This window comes from Manacus vitellinus, unplaced genomic scaffold (genome assembly GCF_001715985.3).
Source record: "Manacus vitellinus isolate BGI_N305 unplaced genomic scaffold, ASM171598v3 scaffold_1_pilon, whole genome shotgun sequence".
NCBI lineage: Eukaryota > Metazoa > Chordata > Aves > Passeriformes > Pipridae > Manacus > Manacus vitellinus.
Genome location: NW_021939396.1, coordinates 7,189,727 through 7,214,158, shown reverse-complemented (window position 1 = coordinate 7,214,158; position 24,432 = coordinate 7,189,727). Strand labels below are relative to the sequence as shown.

The following is a 24,432-nucleotide window of genomic DNA, read 5'->3' as shown; positions in this document are numbered from 1 at the left end:
AATACTTCACAGTGGTGGTAGTTCTAATGAACATAAGTAGAAGTTGAAGTTTTTACTGTAGTGTAAAGCAAATGAGGATTTGATTGTAAGTTGAATTGTTTCTCTAGTGCGACACCTTAAATATGACATAATTCTTGCAATGAATTATGAGCAAAAGTGACTCAATAGCTTAAACATGCTTGAAATTGTTCAACTGGACAAAGAGCAACAATATTAAAGCAGGATTTTATTGAGGCTGTAATTTTTTTTTTCCTTAAAATTCTGAATCCCAACTGTCTGTAACATCTTGTTACTCCCTTCATACAACATACAAAACATTTTGCTAAAGCTTTCATGGTAACAAGATGTGTTTGCTTCTTAAGTACTCATAATGATTGCATCAATCATTTTCTAGGAACGTTCACAGTACAGTTCTATGATGGTGTCATTCGATGTCTTAAAAGGATGCATATCAAATCTATGCCAGAGGATGCAAAAGGGCAGGTAAGAATACTTTAGGTATTGCTGTGTTAGGTTTTATGTAGTTATTTGGTTTTTTGTTGGTTTGGTTTTTTTTGTTTTTAATATCTTGAGATAGTAAAAGTGTCATGTAGCACAACTGGTTTTTAGGTTACAGTCTTTATTCTAGGTCCTGCACTGCCTTGCTTCACCAGTTTATGGATGCTGCCTCAGAGTGTGCTGCTCCAGTGGCCTTGCCTCTCTCTGAAATGCCTGGCTGCTGGACACTCCATTGCCAACTAATCTGTTCCCAGAGTCTTGTCTTGCAGAGTTGACAAAACCAGGGGCATCCAGTGACTTTTCCCTTGGATGTCCTTCAGGAAAAAGCTTTAGTTTGTCAGCAGTCTGTGCTGCTCATTTTTTTGTTTAGTTTTATTTATTCCCCACCCTCTACTCCATTTCTTATTTTGCTACTGTGATACCTTTTGCCCATGTGTTCTTATTAACATGACTGGAGGTTTTCTCCCTGATGTCAGAACTTTTGGGCATTTGGACAGATAAGTGTTTCTTATCTTTTATAATGTCCAGCTGCTGTTAGTTAAAGACAAGATGCTGAATGGAAGTTGAGGGAGACTGTGAAGTAGAGGACATGATTTAGTCTCTAGGCATAGCTTTACTTTAAATTGGTTCCTGAAGGAGATTAAACTGAAATCCATAGTCATGTTAACCCTGGTTTCTTGCTGCAGTCTTACAGTAACTCTGTTGAACCTATGTGTAGTATTTCAAAGAATATTCTCAGTATGACAGTAAATTAGGAAACTACAGTGTTCCATTTCATTTTTTAAAAGGCAAAACTTGGGTAATGTGATTGTGACTGAAATAAAATAACCCTTTTGTGACAGTGTAAAGAAGTTCACGACTCTGTCCTGTGATTTTCTAGGAAGCAATGTTGTATCTAATCTTGAGTTACTACTCTTAGGCCACAGGCATTTTCAGCTTTAAAAAGAAAGAGTAAATCCATTTCTCCACAACCATTATGTTGTCCAGATGTGCTTGGTGGCAGTCCAGCTCATCTATTATTTCTAATTTCTCTCAGTAGTTGAGCGTTATGGTGCCACTCATGCATCTCAGGGGCTGAATGTAGGCTGCTTCAATGAAATCTTGAGAAAGAATGAGGGGGACAAATTTACACTTTCTAAGATGGATTTAGAATTTTTAAGTTGTCTTGAAGCAAGAACACCACCAATTGTGCTTTCTGTAATGCTAATTGATACTAGTTGTAGCATTTAATCTTGCAGAAGTAGAAATAAGCGTGAAGATCTTTAGCTTTCGAAGACAAAGATAAAATTTTTCTTACAACATTTCTCCTAAATCATGCTATGGTAAAATGCTTGTTTTTCTGAATATTTTTGTGTTATTTCAGAATGAAAACATGATCTACAATTTGGTTTGGAAATCAATTTTCTGAAACTGAGCTTTGTCTAAGTCTAAAATGCAAATAAATGGATGTTTTTACTCTTTTGCATTACTGATTTTTATAAGAAAACACTTAATAAAATTTATGTAAAGCTTAAAAAAAATGCCAAGACAATAAATTGATTTGAAAACTAGTGGAGTTATCAGATCCAATGCTTCATGCATAATTTAAACCTATAACTTGGTTTTTGTCTGTTTCCAAAGCAAAAAATAATACTTTTTAAGAGATCAGTGTAAGCTTAAGATCCTTCCAGTTCTAGTGCATCAGCAAATCTAACAAATACAAGATCTTTTTGGAAGGTGTGTGCTAAGCATGCAGAATTTGAATTACATGGAGAGAGAGACAGATTAGTTAATACTTTGATTTCAGCTTGGTGTGACTTGAAGGAAGAGATTGTAAACACTATAACACAAAAACTGTTTTTGAGTTGCAGCATAAGTGTGTTATAATAAGACTCAGCTGTGAGGGTGGAAAGGGAAAATTTTTAAAGAGTGGAAAATATTTGTGTGTCTCAGTGCAATGAGACTCGAGGATCAGTTGCTGTGCAGATAAGAACAAATTAATAGAAATCACACAGATATGTGGCTTACGGAGTACAGAGAGGAAAAAAGGGGGATATTGAGACTGCCCTTGTGAGAGCACATATGAAGTATTTGGATAACTTACTTTTTCTGTTTCATGTTTTTTGTTTTATCTTCGATGTAATCAGGCGCGCGAGAGGGAGCAGATAGCGCCGGAGCTGAGATTAGTGACGGAAATCGAACCAAAAGAAGTGAGTTTTGAGGAGGGATTTGAAGGAGAGGGAGGGGACTTGACACACAGGAAGAGGAAGCTGAGGAAAAAGCATGGATTTGCCAATGGGCCAGAGGAAAAAAGAAGATATGACAGGAGACAATGTGAGCCAAGATGTAGGTGGGGCAGACTGTTTAGAATTGAAAGGTGAGGGTAAGGAATCCAGGCTTGATGTGGAATCAGCCAGTCGATAGATTGATGTTTTATGTATGTGTATGTATGAATGTGTGGGAGTTGTGGTGTGCCAGGAGAGGAAAAACAGCTGTATCTTTAGTACTGTAGAGAAGCAAAAAGGTGATGGTTTTAGGCAGATGAAGGGAGACCGATGTGTGTGTGAATTCTGCTATTGATGCAAGGGTTGGATTTAGAAATTATTCTGGTTTTGCCTTCCAACTGTTGCAGGATTAAGGTCACACAGAGGACTATTTTAAAATACAAGTGTTTCAGCCAATTGATGTGTAAGGCTGTTTGGTAATTTCTACTGGTGTAGTTCTTGATCGTGCAATTTCCTGTGTTTTGATTTAGTGAATCTGATTAGCATAATGACAGTTTTTCTCAGCAGTGATAATGTTTTGTTTTCTAACTACTGTGTCTCATTACTTTTCTACTGTCAATTTTCTTAGCTTACTTGAAGGATGAATTTTAGTAAGAATAAAAAAGAAGGAAATACACATTTTTTTTTTTTTTTTAAGTTGTATATGTAAATGAGAAACTCACTGGAGTGAGATACTGTGGGAAGTGGGAAATCAGGCTGAATGGTGCAGAGTAACCGGTGCAGACTTACACAACTACAGCCAATAGAGAGGCAATACCAGGACACGAGGGAAAAATAGGGAAAACTTCTCTTAGGAGGTTTTTGATTTTACTTTATTAATTTGTAATGTGTTCATATTTGGGCCCTTGGCTTTGTGTATACTGAATGATCTGGGAAAATGTCCTGCTATTGAAGAGTTGTAACTAGTTTCTGTGATATCTGTGGTATTTACTGTCCTGCTCTTATGGTTGTCAGGGTAGATACCTTACTATTACCCTGAGACAAAGTTCATATTTTATTGTGCTTTAGGCTCCCACTGTTACTTGCAAATTTTTTTGTTAATTTTTTCTAAAAATTCTGAAAAACACACAAATGGATCTTTTTGAAGGAGTTCCTATGCTCTTCAAAAGAAATATAATTGCCTCGGCATCTTAGATGCTAAATAGTTGTTGCACATCAGGAGCTGTGCTGCTGAACAGTCACTGAGCAGGAGGTCAAGGTTAAAAAGCAGGAATTACCTGTGTCACTTTAATGCCTATTTGTTTTCTCCAGAGCCAGAATAAAAATGGACCCACAGAGTTTCTGACCAAGTCAGAATCACAAAATTGTTTGTTGGAGTGACCACTTGACATTATCTTATCCCCCACCACTGCTCAAAGTTCTCTTCACTGAGTTTAAATTTACATGTTAATCTAGGAAAAAAGTATAACTGTCACCGTAATTACTGTGTCTCTGCTCTGGCTTCTGAATGCTTAACCTTTATTTGCTTCATTGTTATGTGTCCTGCTGCCCTTTGTAAGCTCCGTGTTTTAAGAACAGTATCCAAACAATGAAATTAAGTACAAAGAAAAACCCCTTTGTGTTGCACCAAAACAGCTGCTGGTAGAACAGGATACTTGGTTCAGCTTGGTCCTTGAAGCCTGGTATCTTCTTGAAAGCTTTTGATTCAGGGTGCTTAGCTTGACTGAAAATTAGAATGCCCTTTAGAAGCTATTTTGACACAGGCTTTCCTTCCCGTTTTTATCAAAAGATCCAAGCTCCAGCCATGTTACTGATCCTCTTCATCCGTTGGCCAGGGTACAGTGTAAGACTTCTACTCTCAGGTCTCCTAATTCCTCGCCGCCATAAATAGCTCAATCTGTTTTTTGTCCTGCTGGATGGGCAAGGCTCTGGATGGACTGGAGCTAATGTGTGTGCTTGTTTTGGCTGGCCAAAAAAGAGATATATGCGCTTTTGATTGACTGCAGCTGGCACTTAGACACGCTCGTTGGTGCTGGCTCATCACCAAATGGCCTCGGTAGTTGCCTGTTGTGTGAACATTGCCAAAGTGCTTCCAAACTTTGCTGCTGGCTAATCTGAGTGTGTGCAACTGCACTGACAGTGTGGACATGGAACACTTTATCTTAGAGGAATCAAAACTGTTGGTGTTTCTAAGTACATCGCTTGATGCAAAGTAGAAGCATAACCCATGTAAAGCAGTTATTTAAAAGTATTGAGCTGTGGAAAAGGAAAAGCATGATACAAGAAGTAGTGCTCTGTATTTGTGTTATGCTTTTCTCATACATCAACGAAGGTAAAGAAACTCTCAGTAGAACAGAAACTTGCAAGGCTTATAATATGTAATGAGTGGGAAAAGTTGCATTGAAACAAGATTTGTGAAATCAAGCTACTTAAGGTATCTCATGGTGACATAACAACAAAGAAATACTCCAGAATAAAACAAAGTCTGTCTACAACTAGGGGGGGGGGAATTACTATTTGTAAACCACTCTTATAACTAGACAAAAAATAATCTTTTTCATACTTATTTTGTGTGTGGTAGTACTTGTGTAGCCAGACCACCATTTAGTAAATGAATTATCATTCAGAACACTCAGATACTTAATTCTGCCTGGTGGATCATTGACTGCTATTGCCTTTTATATCGCATATAACTTCTGCATGGAAAAAATCTGTACCTTGATGTTACAGAGAATTAAAAAAAATACTTCAGTCAAAAGGATCAAGTTACAGTTTTTGCAGTCAGGAGACATAAGGCAGGAATCTGATTGCTCCAAACTAGTGGAAACAGCTTGTCTCAGCCTTGGAAGTGTTTAGTTCTCTCTGTTGATATAGGGTGGCTTGACTTGGTCTAAATGCTAAAAATTTGAGATCTAAGTTGTTGTCTCTGTATGGTCAAAATAAGCCATTATCAAAAATGTCTTTTTTATTGCTATAAGTATGGATTGTGAAATTATATTATAGAGCACTTTATTGAAATTACTGGATGAAACCTATAATATGTAATACAAAAAGAATAAAAGAGTGCAATCTGTAGTTACTCTAGAAACACAGGTATAATTAGATAGGAATTATCCCTGCTTTATCAATTTAATTCAGGAAGAACTCTGCCCAATTATGCAGCTGGACCAGGCTTTGAGGTGGTTGTAGCTTTGCATAATAGTTCAACAGTTATGGAATTGTGTATTTCAGAGCCAGAAGGGTAAGAAAAATGCCAGTGTTCTGGGTTTGGGAGCTCCTGGGTTTGTAAAGCAATGACACAAAAAGTAGGTAACAGGGAATGTGTACAGTCATAATTCTATACACAGTGGGGTTTTTTAAGTTTTGGTTTTGTTTTTATTCTTGTGGCATTCTGATAGTTCTTCAAGTTTATTAAGGCTGTTTGGGAAACTCATTTTACCAGTCTTTGAGTAGTAACCGTAAAAATAAATTGAACTGCTCTTGAACATTTCTAAATGAAGTTTCACTGGGGTTTAAGAGTATTTTCTGTTTGAGTCTCAAGCACTCTTTAATACTTACTTACCATTTTTTCCTTTTTGGAGGATTGGATAGCTTTGGTCAAAGCTGCTGCAGCAGCAGCAGCCAAGAACAAAGCAGGAAGTAAACCCAGAACCAGCGCAAACAGCAATAAGGATAAAGAGGACAGAAAATGGCTAAAAGTCCCTTCAAAAAAGGAAGAAACCTCAACCTCTACAATCATGCAGGATGTCCAGAAAAAGGAAGAGGAGCCTACATCTAGTGAAACATTTGGTAAAAACACATTCTATAAAAGACAAAATTGGTTTTCCTGTACTGTTGAATTAGAATTCCTGTTGTTAATTTTGCAATTAAGTAATAACTAATATTTCTAGAGGAAGGTGTCTCATTTGCTATTATGATAACTTTGTGATATATAATGGTAATCGGTTCAGAAACCATTTTATCAGATAAATCTAGTTCAGTCAGCACTCTCTGTGCAAAACTTCTGACTAGCTTTATCAAGAGCAGAACATTGGTTTTTCTCAATTACTTCATTGTACACTTCAGTTCATATTCCTGCATCTTCTGTTACCTGTGAGATAATCCTTGATATTGTTCTAAGAAAAAAAAAAATTCCAATATGCAAGATATATCCATGTTCATGGATGTTTGAAACTGTTTCTGGTTCCATATGAATTTGCTCATTTTTATAGTCTTTAATGCTGAATTCTCATAATTCTGAGTAAAAATTACAAGTTTTAAGGTAATATGCATGTAATGCTTCAGTGTGTAATACTAGATCTTCAGAATGTGTCATCTTAATTTTTAATAGACGTTTAAATTTTCTTTACTTCAGTGTATAATAGCAGTTCTGAAATATTTAAGTATTTTGTGTGTTGTGATGTATTTATGAAATGTGAGTTAATGAGGTTTCTCTTGTGTTTAGATGTAGGGTTTCCTGTAGTGGATGTTCCAAAGATGGCCTTTGTGCAGGCAGAGAGCACGTTATCACACAAGAGGAAAAGTAATCTAGGCAACTCATTTCAGGCCAAGAGAGCTCGTCTTAACAAGATCACTGGTAAAATATTTTTTTCATTGTTGACTTTGTTCCTTTTCGTGTAGTGAAACATAGATGTTTATATAGAAGGTATTGGAGTAATTTCACACTCATGAGGGAGATGGTCGCTGCACTCTTTTACTTGTTGGGAATTTTAAAGGAATCTATAAATGGTAAAATGTGCCTTGTTCGTACATTCAAAGAATGGTCTCAGACTGTACTTGGTCTTTTTAGATTTTTAGGACAGTAGTCATCCTGAATTGGTTAATTTCTTGAGTATGTTTTAACTCCAGCTGCAAAGTTTTCTCCATTATTGGATGAATTTTTGGGCTTTGTACAACTTCTTAACAAGGTCAGGAGTTACATACTACCAGTGTAAATTAGAACTATGGTTAACTGTGGGGAAACAGTAAATGTTTTGTCACAAAGTAAAATTGTTGCTGAGAAGAGTTCACAGTACGTCATTTACAAATGCACAAGCTGTATTTCCTCTTGTATTTAAAGGATTAATTCACTTTCACTGAAAGGTAACATATTCTCTGCTAGCAGAGTATGCCTTTGTGGAGAGAGACATACACTTTTTAAAATTATAGTAAAGTCAAAGGCTACAAAATCATGGTTTCCGATTATTCAGCTCAGTCTGTATGAGCCTGTCTGCCAGCTATTATTCTCGTAAAGCTCCTTAGGAAATAAAAATCTATCCACAAGCACAGGTAAATATGATTTCTAAAACTACAGTTTTTTCAACTGGTTTTAGTCTCTTCTGCCACTAAATGCTATTGTAAAGAAATGAACATTTCTTTGTAAATATGTATCACTAGTCTGTACATCTTATACTACTGCTGCTCATGGCAGCAATTAAATTGGGACTCAACTGAGGATGTACATAATATGGGCAAAGGAGAGTAGAAATGAAGTTGGTAAATTAGATATCTGTTAACTAAACTTGGAACCAAACAAAGGAGCCTTCTAGGAATGAAAATCCCGGAGGCAGAAAATGGGTTTTTATAAAGAATGCTTCTGTGGTGTGCTGTTACTTACAGAGGATGGTGAACCTGTAGTCCTGCGGCAGCAGTTGTAGAGGCATGGTGGTTGGTTAGAAAAATACTTCTTGGGATAGAGAAGAAGGAGAGAATAAGGGTTGTATATTGACAGGTCTGGCAGAATCTAGATTCCTTTAATGACTTGAATTTCTGAGCACTGAGCATCTACCTAGAAGTAAGAGAATCTGAGAATGACAGAATGGTTTGGGTTAGAAGGGATCTTAAAAGTCATCTAATTCCAACCCTGCTGCCATGGGCAGGGACACCTTCCACTAGGCTAGCTTTCTCAAAGCCTCATCCAGCCTGGTCTTGAAATCTTCCAGGGACAGGGCAGCCACTCTTCTCTGGGGAACCTGTGATTTATAGAACCACAAAAGCTTCCTCATGGGCAGTAGCTTGTTCTTTTGTATTTAAAACTACTTCACTAGATTTTGAGAATTCTTTTATGTTTTTTGGTATAAACACATTGTCAAGGTAAATAACTCTGCAATTTGGAACTTGATTTAAACAGGATAGTTTGAGTTCCAAATACTTATTCTAGGCCATAAAACCTAAATCTTTTATGTAGCCTAATGCAGAATTAAAATTTTACCTGATAATTTTGGTTTTATGTGATAGGACTAAGTAAATTTCTGCTTTTCAGTTAACCTAAACTGAAGCACAACTTAATCTAACACAACAAATAAATGAAACAAAGCACCAGGTGTTTATTGTGGAGAACTGAAATATTTTTGTTTTATTTTTATGTCCTGAATAGGTCCTGAGAGCCCAGGCTTCACTAATTTATAATTCTTTGGGCATTGTACACCTTTGGCATATCTAATTTTTCGTGGAATGCAGCAGGAATTCCCTCTGTATTTGTCAGGTTATTTTTGGGGACTTCAATTTTTCACCCCCAATAATGACATCCTTAGATATTATAATAGGAGTTTTTATTCAGATTTTCAGGTTGTATCAGTTCTGCTTTGTCTTGTGACATAGAACTTTTTCTTTCTCTTCATACTTAGGCAATTAAAGTTATTGTGTGAGGTACAACTGAGCTATTGCCATATGCTTTACTGAAAAAAGCTTTCTTATTTTTATATTGCCTTGTCTTTTACAGGTTTTTTGTAGTAGTGATATTGTGCATAAGTGTGTTAATGAAGTGACATATTCTAATATATATATTTGCTCCCAATATGGTCTCATTATTGAGGTAATTTGGGAGCTTCACTGCTGAGAATCATTTGTTTGGAAATTAAATCCCTTTCTGTCTCAGAAAGGTTTACATGTGTTAGAGTTAAGAAGTAGTAATACAAATTCTGATGCAGATTTCTTAAAGACTGGAAAGGGGAGAGAGAGAGCAGTTTTGTAACTTATTCTGATTGCAAAATTTACTTATGCATCATACGTAGTGTTTTAAAGCCCAAGTGCTGGGGCTTTGGAAAGATGGTGAGGCTTTATTTTACAACTGATAATTTGATTTTCATCCTGTCAGTGGAAATGCCAGAGATGTACCTCCTGTGTAAGGATGCCATCATTGGAATGTCCTTTTCTGACACTTTTTTGTTTCTTCTAATTTAAAGTGTTCAACTTTGCATGGAGCCATTTCAGAAAGATTCTTGTTGTAGATATATGCAGTTCATATTAGCTTTGTTTTCTACAAATTCTTGTTGCAAGGTGCTTCTAACTATAAATATCTACAACTTTTCTCCTAAGGTTTATTGGCATCCAAAGCTGTTGTTGCGGATGGTGCTGAAAAAAAGGAAGGCAACAAAGAAACAGCTCCAGTCCTGGAGCAGGTATGAAATGGTAGAGTTTGATTTTTTTGCAAAGTTCCCACTGGAGTGTGCCATGGAGATGTAGTACCTACAACATTAAAATTTTCCCCTTCAGATATAACAGGGAACTGAAAATTTATCTTATGTTTACATTTCTGGCAGAGCCAGAAGTATGGAATTTAATTGTCTCTAAATAGTGTTGACTTGAATTTCAATAATGAGCTTTTGTGTTAAAAAAATAGCAGAAAACAAAATAAAATGAAGTCTCCACACAAGAAATGTGAGGAGACCAGCGTCCCAAGGTCCAGTTTTATAGCTGGAACCATGACTGGCTTAGGAAAAGGCCCTTACACAAATTTAATTTGTGTTTGAAACAGGGTTTTTGACATCACATAGAACTTCTTTTAAAAGAAGTTTCTTTTATATTGTAAGAATTTGGTGTTGTAGGCTTGTATGTGTTTTATGAACTGCTCAATGAGCCATACATTTTGCAAGGGTGTGTATTTTAATAAATACAAAAAAGAAACTTTTAAATAATGTTAAGGGTCTGATTTTTTAAACCTGCATATTGGCAGGACCTGGAGGCTACCATTTTGTCTTTAGCTTATTTCACTGTTTTCAGGCATTGCTTGACTCCCAGTTGTGCAGTTACTTGCATATAAAAAGGGCTGAATGCCTGAGCACGGTAAAGCAAGCTGAGGATGAACAGTAGTCTTGATTCAGGACATCTTTGTTTTCCAATGATTTAAATCAGAGCCTTAATGTAGTTTTAATACAGCTTTTTTGTATGCATTTTCATTCTTCTTTAACAGCAGCATTTGAACCTAACAGCCTTGCTGCCTGCAATTCTTTAACAAGCACTTCTGTTCTTTAGCCCCCGGCACCCTCTGCAAACAGTCCCTACCCCAGACTTGATTTGATATTTTGGGTGTACTGGTTCTTTAGAGCTGATACATGATTGCATTGCTCTGGTTTTCCCATTGACGCTGCATTGGATGCAAGTTTTGTCAGTGGAACCTGATTCTCTGTTTTTGATGCTGTCACTGTAAGGGCCGGCGGAGCCGCCGTGGTGCCGATGCATTGACCGATATTTTGCATAAAGGTTTACAGTGTATTGACACGACATTCCATTTCTCAAATTTTTGCATATTAAAGATGCTATGATTTTTCTTGCTACTGTGTGTGATATTTTCAATGTGCAAAAAACTGTGAAATGGCTTACAGCATGTTGTTTTTTTGGAAGAATCATTACAATGTAAATCTTGCCATGCAGAATCCCATTGCGGTGAATGGGACTTTGTGGTTTACATAGACTGTGTATGCAACAGTATAAACTGCGGTGCATATTTACTATAACCTTTTTGTTACTTCTTAGACTTAGTAACTCGGCTGTTCCTGTTTATTGATCACATATAAAAAAAAAGATGTCTCTGTCATTGTTTACATGCTAATGGTCTGAAAAACCTCATTTTTTGAAAGTACTAGTTAAACTCAATTAAAGAGGCATCTAAAATCCCAAATTGTCCTGTTCCTTTGCTAACTAACTAAAACCTGAAACCTCACAAACATTTAAATGATTGACTTTGGGGAGGAAAATTTTTGAGCTTAAAGCTTTTCTCACTAAGTTTCTGCCCAAACTGAAATTAAAATGGCCGAGTTATAAACCTCCCCAAAAGTGTTCCAGTAGTGAAGCTGACATTCCTTAGAGGTTTTGTCTGCTACTGCTATAAAATTGAATGGGTAAAATATCTTGTAGGGTTTTTTTAATAATGTAATACAGAACATGGTAGTAGAAGTATTCAGGCCAATAGCCGAAAACTGACTTTGTTGATGGAAGTTTTTGTTTATATATTTTTAGTTTACAGTTGTCTTAAACCCAAAACCTCAGACAATTAGTTGCAGATACAGTAGTTTATTTAATTGTATTAGGGTATGTCATGTTATATTTCCTTTTGACCAAGACCTGATTAGATGGATAACATTAATTCATTAAGGTTTTTAATGTTAATTTGTCCTGTTAAGAGGTTAAGCACCTTATCAAAATCTTAATTTAATTTTTTTAATCTTGTTTAAATAACTTTGTAATTTGAAAGTAATGGATGCTGTAGTATGTCTTTCACATCTGTGAAGATGAACAATAAAATTGTTTATTTACAAGTTACGACTCTAATTAATTTCTGGTAATACCTCTCATAACCAGCATAGGTATCTTCCATGGTCCATGGAATATTTTATTTAAATGAATAAACTGCACTTAGTATGCGTGTAATTGAGTTATTCAAGGTAGCACTGATGTCTGCTGACTGGGATGTTTTGCACCGGACCTTTACAGGATAATTCCAGCGAGCAATTCATGTAGCATTCAAGGGTGCCCTTTTACAGACATAGAATGTGCGCTTGTGGGGTTTTATTTTACCTTTTTTGTTTTTCCTCCACTGGAACATGGAAAGTTCCAGTGGAAAATAAAATTGCAATTTATAACAAAACTCAATAATACCCTCAAATCACCAGAGATGAAATGTTTTTAGTTTGGATAAACTGGTGCACAAGTTCTAGAAGTACCTTTCTGCTTTGTTAGTTATGGTTTTATTAGATGCTACTATACTGTGTGATGTAACTGAGACAAGAAAGGGGACAGACTTAAGGAGTTATGTTCAGATATTGTAGTTTACCCTTATTAGGCAAGTTGTAACAAATTCACGGTTTTAGTAATGCAGGAAGACCTTCTAGTTAAAAATTTAAAATGCCAATGTCTGTCAATGCATGCTAACGGTCTAAAAATAATAGTGTGTGTTAAGAAGGATGAAAATTGATGAATTTGGAAAACTGCTTTATGTGTTGACTTTGTTTCCTTCAAAAACTGTTTTAACTCTTTATCTGCTCGTTTTTTCTCCAACAGTTAGCAATCTATTTAACCCTGTGGTGCTAGAAGTTGTGATTTCTTCATGTTTGCACAAACATATAATGTGGTGAAATCCAGACTCCCAGCACTGAAAGGGGTTGTGTGAGAGTGTGCTCAGTATTTGGAAACCTTTTGTTGTTTTCTGGCATTACTTAAAGGAGCATTATCAACTTTTTCAGGTTCTCAAAAATACAAATTTTTTCATGTTAAATATGGATTTATTGAGGAACTTCTTAATTATTTTTTTTTGTTTTGGCTATGATCAGGGAAATGACCATGCAGGGAAAATTTTGGCAACTTTTTTTAAAACTTCAATCCCCTGAGGAAGGTTTGTTTGTTCGTAGCAGTGCCAGAGTTCAGGGAGTGTCTGGACAACACTCTCAGTCATATGGTTCAGCAGTAGCCAGTCCTGCAAGGAGCAGGGAGTTGGACTCAGTGATCCTTATGGCTCCCTTCCAACCTCAGGTGTTCTGTGACTGTACATCGGTGTGTGTATTCCAGCCTGGAACAAGTGTTCTCCAAGTTATACATGGAGACTGCACTGACAGTCCTGGTCAATTGGAGATGAAAGACTTCAGTGAATTTTTAAATGGGAAATAGAGGAAAAATATTTTCTTTTTGGGCTTTTTGCAGGTATTTTAAATAGTAAGAATTGAGCCTTCCGAATACTGAAAACAATTGATAGTGCTCCTTTAAAAAAAGCAAAATTTAGTGTGATGCATTTTAAATAGTTTTCACTTGTTCTTAAAATAATGTTGCTTTAATATGTGTTTGAATACTAAAATTGCTTTTAAAAAGATCAAAATAGAATACAAGAACTACAGCGAAGAAACTGAAATAAAAGTATCAATTTTTTATTATTTATTCAGGAGATTTCACCTAAACCACAAAGTCAGAAAAAAAATGAAGCTGATATTAGCAGTTCTGCCAACATTCAGAAACCTGCACTGTTATCCTCAACTTTGTCTTCAGGAAAGGCTCGCAGCAAGAAATGCAAACAAGAATCTGGAGATTCTTCTGGGTGTATAAAGCCCCCTAAATCACCACTTTCCCCAGAATTAATACAAGTCGAGGATTTGACGCTGGTCTCTCAGCTTCCTTCTTCTGTGATTAATAAAACTAGTGAGCACAGACATTTTAAAAAAAATACCGTAACTACTTATAAGAGATATACAGAAATTTTCTTTGGTTGTAAATGGCTATTGCTTTTAAAAATTAATCTGCTTTAAATAAAGGGTCCAAGTGGGAGAATTAGGGGTAGCTCAGTATTTTAAAAGTCAAGTTGCTTAATAAGGCATTTGAATTACTCTACCAGAAATAATACATTTAAATAATATATTGATATTTATAGAGTTGTGGCTTTTAATGGTTGGCTTTCCCTCCAGCTTAAATCTCCACTTTAGTATTAACAGTGATACAGGAAAAATCAAACCTCCCTTCTGAAAAGGGCCTGATTCATTAAAAAGAAAAGACATACACCTTGGTGTGGACCTTTCCTTCTCTGAGAAATTTCACCTTCAGCAGGCTGACGTGCTGTACCTGTTGGCTGTGGCATTCTTCACCTTATGTGATATTTCCTCCAAATATGATGTGAAAGAGAAGATGGGTTCAAGATCTGTGGTGGAGAAATATAAAAAATTGTGTTTCTTTGTCCCAGAAAAATCTCGTAGGTGTTCAGCTTCTTAACATATGTAACTGATTTGCCAAGTACCAAAATACTGTTTTATCAGAAGAACAGGGAAAGTTTTACGCTGCTTGCGTGAATATGCTATTTTTTGTGACTATTAAAATATTTCTATAATTTTTTTTGAGATTACATTAGGTTTTTAGTGTTGCTTAGTGTCAGGTTCTTTGCCTGAAGAACATTGAGTGATGAGACCAAGGGTTAAAATAAATAAATGCAGTTTCCAGTAAGTCAGAAGCTACATTTTTGTTTCACTTTTAGAATAGTGATTGAGGATGGAAGACTCAACCTGCATCATGTGTTCCCCTTAACCTTCATATTTTCCCTTATAAGTTTCTTTTTAATCTTTACTCACAGATAACTCTAAATGAGTGGGAGAGGGAGGGGTGCAAATTCAGCTGTCTTCATTTATTCAGGACACAGTGGTAAAAACTGTATTTTGTCCCCAATAAATATTAGCAGTCATCTATATTGTAATATGCCTTCTATCCCCACCCCTAGAACAATGGTAAGTAGTTTTCCTGGAGCATGTTTATGTCTTGGGTTAAGTTAGACTTCTCTGTAGTGTATTTTAAAATTAGCTAATTTAAAAATTGGTTACTTAATAGCTCAGATCTTGTCTTTTAATGTTTGACTTCCAAGTTTTTGCTACCTCTAATGGAAATTTAGTTTTGCTATGTCTTTATTTTTAAATCTGTGCATCTTTGACTCTAAAAACTGCTTACAAAAAGGAGAAAAGAGTGATTTACAGTGTTATAGTGACTTAAATGTTTTTCTAAGGCAAAATTTTCTGAAACTGGGTAAAATTGAAGAGGTGTAGCAGAGTGTGGGTTTTTTGTTTTTAATGAATCAGGCCTATATTAACCTATATCAATCCTCCTCCCGTCTTTTTTTTTTTTTATTTTGTTGAATATAAAGTTCTGGAGCCTTCTCACTGTGCCATGCATTGGCAGTGTATGTTTCAGTTACAGCTGGGGTATTGATATCAGGTTAGCAGAAGAGAGGAGGTGGAATATAAAATTAAACTCTGTTTTCAGTTATTTTTCTAAGTTATATGTTAACATTATCCATGACTTTTTGGATCATTAACTGTGATCATTTGTTCTGTTTATTGTTAAATCCTATTGCCCCCTTCCATTTTAAGTAGCCTACTCTCATGGGTTTTATGGGGAGGGTTGCTTATTGTAAATACCCTGTTTACCTAAAACAACAACCTTTATCAGTGGGGAAGTAGGTGCCCTAATATTGTATAGTAAGCAAAAACCAGAATCATGTCTTGAGCATAGCTCTTTCTTTTGCTCCTGATAGTCACAGTTTTGTAATTACTTTTACCAGTTTTGCTGTGATTACCAGCTTTGCAAATAAGAGCTACTTAAAATAGTCCCCATCTTTAGATCTCAAATACTTCGGTAAGATGATGGTATATCTCTCTGCTTCATGAACATTGAAAGATCTCTTTTTAGGTCCATCACAGCCAGTGAATTCCCCTAGATCCTACAAACATAGCCAGCGGAGAAGAAGATCACAGCGTTTAGCCACTTGCTCCTTGCCTGATGATTCTGTAGAAAAAGTTTCTTCTCCCTCTTCAGTTACTGATGGAAAAGTGTTCTCCATCAGTGGTCAAAACCAACAGTCATCAAAATTGGAGGGTAATGTATCTTAATCTAATAAAGAACTGCCCAAGAGAAATTGAATCATAAAAACTAAACCTTTCATGGTTTTCATCTAATGGGGTATTTTGACTTGCTGTAGCTAAAGCTGTTTGCTGTTCCTATGTTATGTAACGCTGCAATCCAGACTATTGTTTGTTGGACTGTGTATCTTTTTTAATATGACATTTTTTCTTTTGTGTAGTACCTGATGTTGCTCATATGTCACTTGAGAAGCGTGGAACATGTCTCCCTCTTGATTTAAGCCGTAGTTCGGAAGTTACAGCGCCATTATCCACAGAATCCACTTTCTGTAATGAATATCCCAGTAAAGACAAGGAAGATTTTCAGATGGTTACATATCTTTCTTCTAAAGCAGTAACTGATGGAAGAGTAGCTACAACAGCGTCAGGTAAAGAGATTCAGTATACAACCAGACAGGTTTATAGCTGCAGGGTTAAAATGTGTGTGTATTCAGTCTCACAGAAAGAGGGGATACTTTTTGTTTTCCTTCCTTCGCACTCAGAACCCTGCCACTTCCTGGACTCCATCTGCATATTCTTTATCTTCCCCTGGATCTGAGCTGCATTAGCACTTCTAACAGGTTTTAAGGAGAATCTGAGAGTGTGGAATGTTGGAAGCAGTATTTATTTCAAAAATATTTTAAATTATTGTTGAAAGTTGTAGAAATAATTAATGAAGTGTTTACTAACATACTAATATACACTTGTAGCTTCAGCTTTAAAACAGTGGTGCTTTCAAAGACAGTATTCTTCTGCTTTCTGTCTATTTGCAGGGGAAATTTTGCCCTTTGCTCGCTTTGAAATATTACTTGAAAATATTTATGCAAAGTCTTCAAAAACTTTTATATAGACATGGTCCCCCTCAGAATTAGCACACAGTCCAGTACTGGAATTCTGTACTGCCTCTCCCTTTCTAACAGTTTACTGACCTCTGTGGCTTACATGAAACACTTGGATAGAGGTAATGAAGAGATATGGGGAAGGGTTGGTATAGTGGTTTGCAGGCCCTAGAAGTGGACTGCGTTCATCCGGTGTGTGTTAGGTGTCCATGTAATTTCTTATAAATAAACCTCATGTGGGCGAGTATCAAATAATTTCTAACTGACTTCCAAGAAAGAATTCTTCTCACAAGTTGTTTTTTTTTTTAATGAGAAAATTGTACTCTGAAGTGAGGGGAAAAAATCGAATTATTATACTCTGCTGGAAAAGTTGTTGATAAAAGTGATTGATGGTAAGGGAGGACAGCATGACCTTAAAGGATATAGTTATGACACTTAAAATATATCTTACTCCATTAATCTGTGAATCTCTTAAACTAATTTGTAAAAAAAAGGGCTATGGGAATTTCTAATGAGCTGCCACTTGAGGTTTTTAAAATATTAAAATATTACTTAATTACTCGAAAAATGTGACAGTCTTCATTTGCCCTTGATACATTGCATAGCAGTAGAATCACAGATTCCTGGGAAAAGTACCTCTGTAAAAGTCCTTTTTATTTTATATCTTCTGCTACTAGGAGAAGTGCTTTTGGGAGATGTGTATTTGCCCACTCACTGAACAAGCTCCTAAAAGAAACCAACAGCTTCCAACTGCCATCTGTTTCTTGTTTGGTAGAACTCCTTTCAGTTACTACTTTTCTGGTATATTTTCTGGCTCATTTAACGTATAGTTGGTAATACTGGAAGTTGCCTGCTTCCATTATGGACCTGGCTCAGAGTCCAAGTGAGGTGGTTCTAAACCCAGCATCCAGGAGTGCACTTGTACCTCTTTGCTTGGTGAGCTGGGTCTTGGTCGTGGCCACAACGGAATCTCATTAAAGAAAGAATAAGTTTCGTTTATGGACACCTGTATTTGACTCGGAATTATTTGAGATGTCCACACAGTTTGTGTCAGGGTAAAACATTCCCTGATAAAATTGTTGAATCTATTATGGGAAACTGGAAACACTTGCAACCTATGATGGAGAATAGAGTTTATACTATATTTATAGCTTAATTAAGCTTTTATTGTATCTATATAATTTTAAGAATTATAAGCTCTAAAGAAAATGATTTTCCAGCTACCTGTTTGTCTTCTGGGTTTTTACCTTCCAAACAAATCTGCTTTTTTCCTAATTTTCATGTATTACAGTTTTCCTCCATGCCATCAGTGGAACTCTGTCTTGAGTTTTAATGATGACTTTTTGTCCAAATGTTAGAAGTTTTCAGTAGTTTGCAGTCCAGCATCATCTTGAGTATTAGCTTTGTGGCCTGATAGGCTAATCTATGCCTTTGAGATCTTTAGTTCCTAGCAGGTTTTGGAGCCAGCTGCCTTTCTCGGTTGAATCTCTGTGACTCTAACTGAAGCTTGTGTGGCTTTTGGTTTCATCTCAGGCTTCTAACTCTGGTGAAATTTGTTTTTCCTTCTCATATTCTTCTTAGAAGAAAAAGAAGAATGTAGCTTTTATGCTCAGGTTTGAAACCTCTGGAGTTAATTTACACTGTTGAATAGTTTTGTATTCTTTGCTTTAGAAGGCATTGCTTTGCCTTTGAAATAGCACAGGTTCTGAAGTCACGTTATTTAACAACACGTTCTTCCATGCTTCAGAGAACTAATAGAATCCACTCTATTTATCAGTGCTTTTCTAGTTAACTCGTTTAAACAATAACAAGCAAATATATAAAGGAGAGATGCCCAAAGCTTTCCTTTCTCATTCCTGTCAGAGCTTGAAATTATCAAGAAAAGTTAATTTGCACTATACAGGAACATATCCCTAAGTGCAGTTTAATATATTGCATTGTTCAGTGTATCCACTGTGACTCTATACACTACAAATTGAGAACTCTGGTGTAAAATCCAAACTGTCCTGTAATTGGGTTTTCTTGATCTGAAAGAACTGTTTCAAATTACATCTGTTTATAATATTGCTGTTTTTTAGATTTTATTGACACAGTGTGGACGGATGTGGTGTTCTACATTTTGACATCACTGGGGTTTGCTAAGTGCATTTAGATTAGACCCACTGTCTTTGTAAGTGTAGATAGTTTTAGAGATGATGAAGGTAATGGAGGTATTTGGCCTAGAACAGCCTGTTGTGGTCACTGCCCCTTCTGTAACAGAGCTGGACTGGTTTAGGGCCAGAGATGTTATTTGTGGTATTGCAAGTTCTTCTTCTGATGGAGCCTGTCAGTTGAGTCAGTTGAAAAAATAATGGTACTTTTTAAAATGATGTGTTTTAATTTCTTTATTCAAAAGTTACTGCCTTAGTGTTTTTTAGAGGAGAAGGACTCGGTGCACTGAAGTGCAGATACATAAATGGCAACTCATAGTAATAACACATAGATTTCAAAATCACTGCTCAAAATTAACAACTGATTGTTTTGTAAAGGCCACACAAATATTCTGTTATAATTCCTTCAGTCCACAAGCTCCATGGAAGTACTGTGCACTTTGGTACATCCTGTACCCATTAGTTACTGAACAGAGGTATTGCTTTGCCTAAACTGTTGTGAGGACCTCCTTGTGATCACTTGACATTGTACACACATAACTAAGAATCTTTGTTTTCATTTGCCAAATTGCTTAAAATGCAGATAACTGGCCTTCAAATCCACAGTCAGTCAGAATACCTGCAAAACACTGTAGTTTTTTAGTTCTGAGTATATGAAGTGCAAATCTTTCTGTAGTTGTGCTTTTCTTTAGATTTGTGATTGTTTTTCTTGGTTTCTATAACTCTGTACCATTTGTGTTAGTTTAGCTGTTATGTATTGAGCAAACATTATTTCAGCAAGCAATCTGGGTTTTGAAATTTAAGTGAAAGGAAAATATTGTTACACTCAGTCATCTAACAATATAATATTTATAATACTAATATAACAATATTATCATTAGTTGTTATCTCCTGTTGTAACTAGTCTATAGATGCTGTTGCTACTAGGGTAACATTAGGTTAACTATATGGGAGAAATTTGCACTTAGATTAAAAGAAAAAGAACATTGCATACTTTTACATAATTTCATCAATAACAGTTTACTGCAGCAGGAACAAGAAACAGCTGATGGACAAAATTTTCAGAAAATGAGATCAGTGGCTTTTTAAAAACTCTTGCCTGCGTTCCTGGTTTACACTGCTTTTAAGAGGGGTGAACTGTAGCTCTTGTCACTTTGGGGCTACTAGGAGTAAAACAAACATGTATTAACAGTCAGATTTAGTCCCTGATTTGAATGTCTGCCATTCTGATCTCTGCCCTGAAGTTCCCAGTTTGAGTTGGTTAGCTGAAAGCAAGCAAGAACCTCTTCATGGGCTTATCTTTCCTGAAGAGATCATTTTGTGTAGGATCTGATATTAATCTGTGATATGTAACTGAAATGTGTTTAGAAATAAAATTGATCCTATGTGCTGGGAATTCAGAACACTAAATTAAACATGGCCAGCATAATTCATGTTTCTGTTACAATATGATTTAATTTGAATATTGATGCAGATAATGATATTTCTGATATTATTTTGAAACATTGAAAGCCACGGAATAGAATATTAATCAGCAAAATAAGTTGCCTCAGATTGGTACAACCTATCTGAATTTGCTGAAATGCAATAAGCAGTACCACTGCAAGCCCACCTGTGCTGCTGCACATGTGGCACATCATCTTGTCCCTGTGCCTGTGCTCAAATAAGGGGCTTTTGTCACTTCCCTGTGCCAGATCAGGAGAGGTAGCACTGGAAACGTGTCATTAGCTGGACTGGAAGTGCCATGGTTTACATTTCTTTTTAATCTGAAATCAGTCTTCTAGTGATAAAATTGATCTTGGAACAGTGACAAAATCAGTAGTTTATCAAGTCTAATCTCTAGTGGTCTTTCTCTTTGCTGAGTGTTAACTGCAGACCTCCCACATTCACTGTGTGGGAGGTGTCTGGCTAGACTCCTGAGCAGGAATAAACTTGCAATTAAAAGTAACAGTTCAGAAAAGAGGTAGTATTTCCGTAAAGGAACTAATATTTTTCTTGCTGTATTTGTTACTTGACCTTCTGACTCTGACAATTTAATTTTGTGGTTACTTGTAAGGCAAGTGGTTACTTGCATGTGCATAGTGATTGCACTGTTGAAAAGTGGACTTTTCGAGCCTTAGCACTTTATTTAGGATTTGAGAATTCAGGATTCTTAATCTAGAATGATATCTGATGAATAAAAGTAAAAGCCGAGCATAACATTGCAATGTATGCAGGGGTAATAGCAATTCCTATTTTCAGGTTACTATAGAAAGGCAGCCTGGAGAGCTCTGTCTTAAAAATGGGTATTTGTGTGACTGGAGCAGATTTCTGCCCAACATAAATGTTCTCTCAAATAGTTATTTTGTTACTAGTTGATGACTTTGTCAGATGTGCTTGTGTTGTGCATTATTCAGATACTGAAGCTTGTTGTGTTGTGGCTATCAGTACTGGAGCACATTTGAATGTCAGGTCAGGATTCCTTCTCAATCATGAAGTTTAAATACTAACTCATCTAATGTTGAGACTGAATTCCTTCTGAAATTGTTTGGATGGAGTGTTCTCACATCTCTTCATCAAAATGGCAGTGACCTAACTGAATTATGTGCATTTGGGTGATCCTTTTGTGCTTGTTACAGAAATGAGACAAGACGTTGATAGCGTGATGATGTGGGGAAGTGTCACTTTTTCTTTTACTAATGTGCTAAAATATACTTACTGCTCTACAGATGGCAAAGCGTTTCAGTCCTGTAAGAGAGACAAATGGTAATTAGGAAACTGAAGAAAGGAATAATTTGGGTAGTGTTTTGTGTCAATAATAAGCATCCCGGTAAGCTAAATTCAGTTGAAATACAGACAAAGGCAAGAGTCTGAATAGCAGATCAGCCTTAAAAGGATTGTGGTGTTAGGTGAGGTGGTTGATTTGAGGTAGGGCAGGACTCAGGTAGCCTCAGCCGTGGTCATGCAGCTCGTGTGGAGTGGTAGGAGCCAGCACACAGAACTGAGCAGCAGCTGCTGGCTGGATGGCACGGTATAATGATGTCTTGCAGCTGGAAACATCTGGCATTTAAAAGTGCTGTGTTGTGTGGTAGGTGATGTACTGTTTCTACTTCTGCTACCCCTGTGGCTTTCTCACTCGGTGGCACTTTGTTTTCCCAGGAAGGCTGACTGGCAGCTGGAGTTACCTTTATGTAACCTGTGTGTTGCATCCTGCTAGAATTGGGTTGATCTGTCCGAGCCTGTAAGGCTGCCTTATAGAGTCAGCCCTGTAGAGTTCCCTTTTCCCCAGAATCCTCTTTGAATTATGAATTTACTAAATTATCTTAACACTGTTTATTTAAATCTATTTTTTGTTCTATTGCTGAATATTTAAAAAAGAGTAAATCAAAGAAGGTCAAAGGGGGAGCTCAAAGAACCCATTCCAGATGAGCTCCATATTTTGTCTTGTTGAATATCTTGACCAATAACAGGTATTTTTCATGACTTTTTACATGCTGTTGCTTTTGTTTCACTTCTCTGCTGAGAGACACCAAAGGTAACTGGTGCCTCTAAGATTTTACCTCTTGCATTGAAAAGCCGGAACCTCTTATGGCTTTGAAGAGCTGCATTTTTGCACAGTATGTCCTTGGCATGTCCTGAAATATCCTCAATGGCCTGATAAAGATTAGGCTTTCCTAATTATATTTAAATGAAACTTGAAGCTCTCAGCATATTGATGGACACAGTAATAGAGAGTTTTGAATTATCTCAGTAGTGTTCTTGATAAATAACTTTTATTCTAGTTTATTTAGAAATTATTATAAATATTAGCAATGAAAATTATAATTTTAGTTTTGTTTTGCCATGTTACTTCCTAGTTTGCATCAAACAGAGGTTTAAAAAAAACTATTAAATATTTCACAGAATAAACTTTTCTGAATAGTACAAGATAAGAATTGTCAGTATATGGTGCTGAGTTCTGACAGATCATCACAGTATTTTGCATGTAATTCTAATGCTGATTAAATACCTACGTGAAAGACAGTGAATTATTTAAATATTATTAAAATCAACAAAAAATTCAGGAAGCAGAATTGTGTTATACATAGCGCTAAAAATGTTGTGCTGGAGTTTAATTTCTTTGTTAACATAATGGAACATTAAGTTAAATTATGCTGACAGTGTAGCACCTTTAATTATTACTCTTATCGTGGGTTTCCATTACAGTGAAATAAAAAGGAAACAAAAAGGGTTAAAAGGGGCAAGAAAAGTACACTTTAACCAGTACAAGTAGTTTTAAAGCCCAAAACAGAAACTTTCTGTGGCATGTATTGTCTTGTATGCAAGACTAAGACCTAGGCATTCATATGAAGTAATTATCTGTTAAGTGTGGTGATGCTATGACCAATATTGACCCAGGGATCTGACCCAGGGATCTGGGTTTCAGGGATCTGACCCAGCCAGTGAGCTGGCTGCAGTCCCTGTGGAATGCCTAGTAAATCGGTCTTCTTGTTTTCAGCACCCTAGTCCCTTGTACATGTCTTGCATCTGGAAATGCCTTTAACCAATAGTGTAAAGTTACCTAAAGAGAATAGTAAAAAAAAGAGGTCTTCCACATCAGTGAGCTCTGAAGGGACAGAGATACAGTGCTCTGTGCCTGTAAAGGAGAAGTGTTTTGAGAGTCTGAAGGAAAAAATATTAAAGAACATGATTGAGAAGGACAAGCATTCAGAAGTTGGTAAACTACAACACTTTTTGTTTCCAGTGCTTTAGATGATAAAAATAATTGTAAAATGATATTAAAAATAATTTTCATGTTTGTATCTTATTACTGTGTGCCATTAGGATGTCTTACGGTCTAATGACTTTTACAAGAAAGTGGGTCATCAGCCAGACATTGGCCTTATGTTGTATATTCTTCATTTGCAGGTGCAGCAAAAGTGGAAAGAAAAGGAAAACTGGAAGAGAAAAGTTCTTCAGCGTATGGTATGTAGACTGCAGTATTATTTTTAGGAAAAAAAAGGAGAAATTCTCTTAACACTTGATGTCTCTGAAGAGCGAATGTAAAAGCATAAAATATTTCCAGGGCTCAGCTGCACCACTTTTGTATTTTAGGTCTTAAAAACAGTTTTTACGTATATGACAGGTTTATAAAAAAAGAATAATT

The 24,432-nt window shown here is 36.2% G+C and overlaps 1 protein-coding gene across 1 annotated transcript in view; it reads left to right on the top strand.

Annotated features, from left to right (window-relative positions):
• Positions 1-24,432, top strand: part of PHF20L1 (PHD finger protein 20 like 1) — a 53,138-nt gene that overhangs the window by 8,456 nt on the left and 20,250 nt on the right. Inside the window, exons 5-13 of the mRNA XM_029959470.1 lie at positions 395-483; positions 2,625-2,687; positions 6,284-6,491; positions 7,147-7,278; positions 9,999-10,081; positions 13,832-14,084; positions 16,110-16,295; positions 16,501-16,707; positions 24,195-24,251. Of these exons, the coding sequence (XP_029815330.1) occupies positions 395-483; positions 2,625-2,687; positions 6,284-6,491; positions 7,147-7,278; positions 9,999-10,081; positions 13,832-14,084; positions 16,110-16,295; positions 16,501-16,707; positions 24,195-24,251 (1,278 nt within the window). The remainder of the gene's footprint in view (positions 1-394; positions 484-2,624; positions 2,688-6,283; positions 6,492-7,146; positions 7,279-9,998; positions 10,082-13,831; positions 14,085-16,109; positions 16,296-16,500; positions 16,708-24,194; positions 24,252-24,432) is intronic.